At 34.2% G+C, this 7,641-nt stretch overlaps 1 protein-coding gene across 1 annotated transcript; it reads right to left on the reverse strand.

Annotated features, from left to right (window-relative positions):
- LOC107612086 lies at positions 3,591-5,844 on the reverse strand. The gene is made up of 4 exons (XM_016313915.2): positions 4,905-5,844; positions 4,576-4,680; positions 3,973-4,152; positions 3,591-3,835 (listed from the first exon to the last, which is right to left on the reverse strand). Exons 1-3 carry the CDS (start codon positions 5,732-5,734, stop codon positions 3,978-3,980), a joined length of 1,110 nt encoding a protein of 369 aa, XP_016169401.2. The 5' UTR covers positions 5,735-5,844; the 3' UTR covers positions 3,591-3,835; positions 3,973-3,977.

Genomic DNA, 7,641 nt, shown 5'->3' on the forward strand with positions numbered 1-7,641 from the left:
GAATTTCTCATTTGATGTTTGCCGATGATTTGCTTCTTTTCTGTAAAGCTGAAAAACAACAAGTTCAAACTGTAATGGTAACTTTGGAAAATTTCTGCAGAGCTTCTGGGATGAAGGTTAATGTGGAAAAATCTAAAGCGCTATGCTCCAGGAATGTTTCAGCGACAAGAAAAGAGATTTTTACTGGAGTCTCCTCCATCAGATTCGTCCAGAACTTGGGCAAGTATTTAGGGGTGAACCTTAATCACTCTCGGGTGACACGCGCAACTTTCAACGATGTTTTGGACAAGATTCGGGGAAGGCTAGCCAGTTGGAAAGGGAGATTGCTTAATAAGGCAGGCAGACTCTGTTTGCTCAACTCGGTAGTGACTGCGATTCCTACTTATCGCATGCAAGTATCTCTCTTCCCTAAAGGGGTAACTAATAAGATAGAATCCATGATGCGAAACTTTCTATGGAAGGGTCAAGCTGATGGTAGAGGCCTGAATCTAGTTAACTGGAAAGTGTTGGTCACTCCTAAGAAGTTTGGAGGTCTGAGAATTAGAGATCCTTTTTGTGCCAATATTGCTCTTCTTGGAAAACTAGTTTGGCAACTTTTTCACCATCCCGACAAGCTATGGGTTCAACTGTTGACGGAGAAATACCATTCTTCTTAGGCTGATTGTTTTAGTCGGTCTCGAGGAAGGGGATCTTATGTTTGGAAGAGTATATGTCGAGCTTGGGATATCCTGAAGGAAGGTTTTAGTTGGTGCATTGGGGATTTGGAACAGAACTTTTGGTTTTCTAAATGGAGAAGAGAGGGGCGACTATGTCAGGAGATGGATTATGTTCACATTTCTGATTCGGATCTCAGGATCTTGGACCTTTGGTCATCTGGACAGTGGAACCTTGAGAATATCTATTCTCATCTGAATCAGTCTTTGCAGAGCAACATTAACTCTTACAACCCAAATGTTCAAGTTGGTTCAGAGGTCGGTTGGTGTTGGACTGGTGCGGCCTCAAAGGTTTATGATGCTCATAGTGGTTATTTGTGGCTCAGTAAGAAGATGTTTAGTTGGGAGGATAAGGGTAATTGGCTTTGGCTTTGGCGTCAACATGTTCCAGAAAAGCACAAATTTTTGGCCTGGCTATGTCTTTGGGAGGCTCTTCCTATTGCTGCATTTCGTTTTAGGAGGGGCATTTCGCACACGGATAGCTGTCCACGATGTTTCTCAGGTCAGGAATCGGTTTTACATTGTATTCGGGATTGTCCAAAAGCCCAACTTGTTTGGCAAGCTTTAGGGATCTCCGATCAACCAGTGGATTTGATGAGTTGGTTCTTATATAATAGCAAACAGCACCCTTTTAGATTCTTTTCTGGTCTCTGGTGGATTTGGTGTTCGAGAAATAACGAGATCTTTCATCCTCACGAGCATTGGACCACAGACAAGGTGATTGGTATGGCTTTGTCCTTAGAAAAGGAGCTCCGAAATATTTTTGAGTTGCAACGACTATCTATCCCCTCAACCATTAGTGGCTCTTGGATTCCCCCCTCAGTGGGTACCTTTAAGATTAATTGTGATGCTAGCTATCCTGCCAGTGGTGCTCGAGTTGGTTTTGCTTGTGTTAGCAGAGATTGGAAAGGAAGGTGGCAACGAGGCTGTCTGGGAACAATTGAGAGTCGTAGCATTTTGCAAGGAGAGTTGTTTGCTATTTGGAGAGGCTTTCTTTTAGCATGGGACTCGGGACAAAGAGACATTATATGTGAGACAGACTGTGTGGAGGCATTTACTATTGTCAATAATTTACAAGATTGCTCTGGGTTTATTAATCCTTTGGTGTTAAAAATCCGAGATATCATGTCTTGGAAATGGCGTGCTGATCTTCGGTTGATCTTGAGAGATGCAAATACAATAGCAGACATCATGGCAAAGACTGCAATGAGGACTATTTCTCCCCAAGTGGAGCTTCCATTGCCTTGGAAGGAGTTTGAGAGTAGTATTCAGCGGGACTGCCTTTCTTAAGCAGTTTTTTTTTTTTTTTTTTTTTTTCTTTCTTAGTTTTTGTTTATTTTCTTTTAAGTCACCAAAAAAAAAAACACATCCAAAATCATAAATCTAAAATTTAAATTTAAACATTAAAAAGACAGCGTTGTAAATGAGCGCCGAAAAGGAGGAAGGCAGCGTTGAGGATGAGCGCGGAAGACGAAGGTGGCACGGATGAACTACAGCGGAGGATGACTTCTCGATGTGCACCTCTGAGTTTTCCATGTGCGCCTCTGGATTTTCGACATGGCGCAAACGTGACTTCTCTGCTTCTTTGAGTGTTTTGTACGAGTTTAATTAATAATTTGATAGTTTAAGGTTTATTTTATAATTTTAAAATCAAAATTTTGAATTTTGAATAATTTGATTTTTAGATATGTATTTAAATTATAATATATTAATAATTAAATATATTAAATCTGAAATAGAGATAGAAATTTTAAATTTTAAATTTCAGTTTTTTTAGATTGTATTTTGAATGTGTATTTAATTTTAAAAAGACAGTAAATCTATTCATAATTTTTAGTTGTGTTTGTTTTAATTTTTTTTTAATTATTGCAATAAAAGGCTGAATGTTGTACTATTTTTAAAGGATACCTAGTTGAACCGTTCTCAATATTGAGTTTCGAAGCAATCCCAACTATACAAATACAAAATTTAATGTATCTCATCAAAGAGTATTACCGATAATAGCATCGTGCGCAATCTTTGCAGCTGCATCCCCATTAGTACCATAGAATTTAGTGTAACACCTGTTAAGTTTCTTTAGTTAAGCTGTCTTCAGACAGGAAATTTTATACAAGTTTTCTTCAGCCAACCTGTTAATGTAAACCCTTCCTGCCAGAAACTTGACTTCAGGGCAGTCCCGTGCTAGTGAAAATGTTGAGCATCTGAAGGAATAGTCAGAGTTGCTGCAACAGCTGCACTAATCGACGATCCTGGATCTGAAGGCATGGCAGTTTCAGCGAAATTCAGGCGGTCAAAAGACAAATAGTACTAATTCGTTTCAGTGAAATGTAATAACTATATTGGTTACAGAAAGGTTAATATCCTGCTGTAATAGACATCTTTTGAAGAGCTTTCAAAGAAAATCACAGATTAAGATTAGCACCACATGAACCAAAATACAAATGATTGAATTTCATAAGTGCAATGTAAACACATGCTAAACATCAACAAAAAAAGGGGGATGGGGTGGGGATAAGAAGAACAAAAAAGCAACAAAAGCTGAAAAAACAGCATTACAATCTGCATCATGATATCTTCATTCAATCAACTCAGTCATTCTGATATGATGAGATGTACCATGAGATAAATTACAAAGTAACAATCCCTAGTTTTGAAAAATATTAGAATCCCAAACATACTAAAATAAAGATGAAAAATGGCGTAATGTAAGAAAATATAAAAACCAATCCTAAAAGATTGCCCTAAGATATTACAAGATACATCATTTTTAAGAGTTCAAAAGGGGTAATTGTTTAGGCTTCCAATATTATGAAACAGTGATGCTTGACAGGACTTGAAGTCTTCAACATTGTAATTGTCATAATTGACAAGCGGAGAACTAGAAAATCAAATATTATTAATAAAAAGGTTATAAATCACAATTACATCTATAATGATCGTCCTACCTACATAATTATTTTTTCAAACATATCTTCCGGTCATTGTTCATTTACAAAACTAGCTAACAATTAACTCGAACTAGATATGTGCAACCTAAATAAAAATCTTTAGACCATTTACATGTTCTTCCTCCTTTAAGCAAATCCTCCATCGGTTAAAAAGCTTGAATTAGGGCACAATTTCTACATTGAAAAACAATTAAAATAGTGTAACTATTATGAATAATAACTTAAAAGAGTTTAAAATAGCCAATTAAATATTTTCTATATTAGTAGAAATTGAATTAAATAAAGTAGTTGAGAGTAAAGAAATGACTTACGATGATCAAATTACATCAAAAATGCTTTTCCTTAACTTTTTTCCTTTAGCTAAATCTTCTTGATGTAAAAAATATTTCTGAGCATGACTGGAAATTTGACTAGGAGTTTTTGTTTTTACATAATATTCTGAAATTCTTTTCCAGTGTGAACCTTCATTTTGGTACCCTCTAAGAAATAACCTACCAAAATATGATTTTTGAAATAACTATTAACAAATTTTATACTAAAATTTTTTAAACAAAAACATAAACTATTTAATTATGCCAACCACGGTCAAAACAAAATAAATTTAGCAATCAATAAAATTTACTTTAGAATTCGCTCAAATTACTAGTTATTGATGCACAAAAACACTGATGTATGCAAGCTTTAATTAACAAGAGAGCAGTGAAGTCGATCTTGCAAAAAAGAGGTGCTAGACTTATATATTGTAGGCAACATACAATCATCATGGACAAGTTAGAGATATATCTAAATCAAGAGAATTGCTCCTATATGTTGATATTAGTTGCTTCACATTTTTTTTTTATAAATACCAATATTCAACTAAATAATAAATAAATAAATAAGAGGTAAAAAGAAGTAATATAATAATAAAATACCTATGTTCATCTTCCGTCCAATGATGATATCCTGTGTTTGTTGGTGCTGCCTCCTCTTGTGCAGTTGGCACTACCTCCTCCTCTGCAGCTGGCACGACCTCCTCCCTGTCATGATAATAAACAAAATATTTGATAATCAATGAATTTCATGTAAACAAAAATATTTTATTTATTTCAAAAACAAATCAAAGGGAAAAAGAAGAGTTCATTGTTTATTAGGTTTGTTCATAAAACTTATAAGAAAAAGAAAATATAGAATAAGTAAACAGAAAGAATAGAAAGAAATAATAAACCTTGCGAAATAAGAAGAGAATGAAAATAATACCGACCTGTGATGGTGATCAGTCGAATAAGGCTGTGATGGTGGTGGTGGTGTTGCATTGAGAGGAGTGCTTGTAGGATAACCCTTATGGACGGCATTGATGTCCTTCATCAGCTTCTGAAAGCGCTCTTGCAGCTGTGCCCGGGTCCTGCCGGGGAGACGAACAGCCACGGCCTCCCAGCAGTTCTGGATAGTATCCTGAAAACAACTGGTAATAATTGACTCAAATGCTTTGTTCTCCTCCCAAGTCCAGACCGGAGGTTGAGGTTGAGGTTGAGGATGACCACCGACATTGGGAATCAGCTCGAACGTGTTCCTACTGGTATCCCACTCAGTCTGAGGCTGAGATGGTGGATAACCACACGTGTCAGCGAAAAACTCATCCGTCAGCGTCCTTACTATATCCGTCTGAGATTGAGGCCGAGGCGGAGACCAAGGCTGAAGCTGAGGCTGAGACCAAGGCTGAGGGTGAGGGTGAGACTGAAGTGGTTGATTACCACACACGTCAATGGCACGTGACTGAGGCTGACACTGAAATGGTTGATAACCAGATAAAGGGTTTTCCCAATAGTGCTCTGTCATCCTCATAGCTTCGGACAAACACTCATCAATAACCGGCTGATGTGGTTGATTACCACTCACGTCCATGGCACACGGCTCACCTACATTGGCGGCAACAATCTTGTTTTCGTCCCCATTCCAGACGGGCTCAGGCAGAGGCGGACACTCAAACTCAAACTGCGGTGCTTCATCGTCGGCATCAAAGTCTATCATATCGCACGGGTCTCCGATATCCCATGGATTCATCATTGCAGAATCTGATTGCTCGTCACTCATTCTTCTTCTTCTCTTTCTTCTTCTTCTTTCTTGGTTTCCTATTTCTTCTTCTTCTTTCTTGATTTTCTCTTCTTCTTCTCCTTCTTCTTCTTTCTTGGTTTCCTGTTTTTGGATATAGTATTTATATTTATTTATGTAAGCTTCACTTTCTAAGATAAAGTGTATCAATTTAATATACATTAGGATAAAAATTAAAAGATTTCATTTTTCAATTTCAGTTTTAAAATTTTATTGTAAGAATATTTATTTTTTATATTATATAAATTTAGATAGTTTTAATTAAAACAAAAAGTTTTCAAAAGCATCAAAAATTGAGTGTGTCAATTTAATTTATAAGATTATGGATAAAAATTAAAAAATCTCATTTTCAAATTTCATTTTAGGATTTCTTATCTTTTTGTATTATGTAAATTTAGATAGTTTTAATTAAAACAAAAGACTTTCAGAAGGGATTAAATCTTGATTTAAAATTTGTTTTAATAAATATAATTTTAAATGTTAAACCAAAATTTAAATATAATATTGCAGTGAAGCAGTTAAAGTAGTAAAATACTGAAGACAGCTAATATGAATAATAATGTACTTAATCTTAGTAAACTCAATATTTTACCCACCTCATTCCATTTCCATTTATTGAATCATTTTCCAACACATCATACCAAACAGAGAGGAAAACATACGCAATTCTTCGTACTAGAAAAAGCTTATCAAAGATTAAGGTTAATAATAAGTTTGAATTCTAAAAAAATGGGTAAATAGTTTTATCTTAGTCCAAGAAGAGGGTATAAGAAGAGTGAAACCTTCCTTCGAATCAGTGTATCTCTGAACCTCCAAGTCCAACTCTTGAGCCATCAACAATGCACTACTAGTGTTTGATAAATTACTCGAAAGAAAAGTTGTGAGAAGAAGAGTAAGATTGAGCTTCCTCTTAGTAAAAAATGTTGATAAATGCATGATGTGGTTGTTGTGAGGTTCATTGTGAAGAATGCAGGTAGCAGAATTGAAAGAGGGGATTGAGAAGAAGGTTCTGGAAGAAGAGTTTTGTGAATGGTGGAGAAGAGTGAAGCAAGTTTTCAAAGCCATTGGAATTGAATTGCACAGGGACATGAGAAGAGTTAAGCGCGTTAATTGTAAAAATTGAACATTTGTTACCGTTGTTTTTATTAGTAGTCTCAAATGTTTGAGGTTTGAAAATCAAACCGGTCATCTAACCAGTGAAATTAGATATTCAAAAATTCAATCGAAATTTAATTAGGATTTAATTGGATATAATAAAATAATATATTAATATATATAAAATATTTTTTAAAAAAATATATTTAATTTTTTTCTGTAGTTTATTATTTTGAATCGATTAACTGTTAATATATATATCAGTTTAATTAGTTAATCGATTTTTTCTAATTAATTTTTTGTCAAACGATATATATTAAATCGAATTAATTTGATGGCCAATTCTTAATTAACGGGATGGAACGGATTAATTTCAATCTAATTTTTAATAGTATGGTCATGTTAGTTCATTTTTCAAAATAAAAATTTTTCAAAAAATTTTTTATAGAGATTTTTTTATATTTATGACAATATATAAAGGTAATAGAAGAATTTGGTGTTTAATTTTCGCTTTTTTATCTTAACCCTATCAATAAAGAATAATTGATATAACCTTTTATTTTTAAAAGGTCAAAAAATAAATTACCAATTAACTTTTTTTTTATTTCTATTACGGTTACTTGTCTATTTCATGGATAACGTCTGATCACTTCATCTCCTTTTTCGTTCCATTCTCTTCTTTTAGAGTTTTGTCTATTTTTATTAATTTTTTTTATCTCTCTATGTCTTTTTCTATTTATTAAACTAATTATGTATTAATTTTTTTGTCTTAAAAAATTGTAAAAAAAAACGAC

Source organism: Arachis ipaensis, chromosome B08 (assembly GCF_000816755.2).
Source record: "Arachis ipaensis cultivar K30076 chromosome B08, Araip1.1, whole genome shotgun sequence".
NCBI classification, from domain to species: Eukaryota; Viridiplantae; Streptophyta; class Magnoliopsida; order Fabales; family Fabaceae; genus Arachis; species Arachis ipaensis.

Coding starts and splice junctions, on each gene's coding strand:
- LOC107612086 (XM_016313915.2), bottom strand. CDS start 5,734: ATGAGTGACGAGCAATCAGATTCTGCAATGATGAATCCATGGGATATC. Junction 4,681..4,904: donor TCGACTGATCACCATCACAG/GTCGGTATTATT, acceptor TTATCATGACAG/GGAGGAGGTCGTGCCAGCTG. Junction 4,153..4,575: donor TGGACGGAAGATGAACATAG/GTATTTTATTAT, acceptor ATATTTTGGTAG/GTTATTTCTTAGAGGGTACC.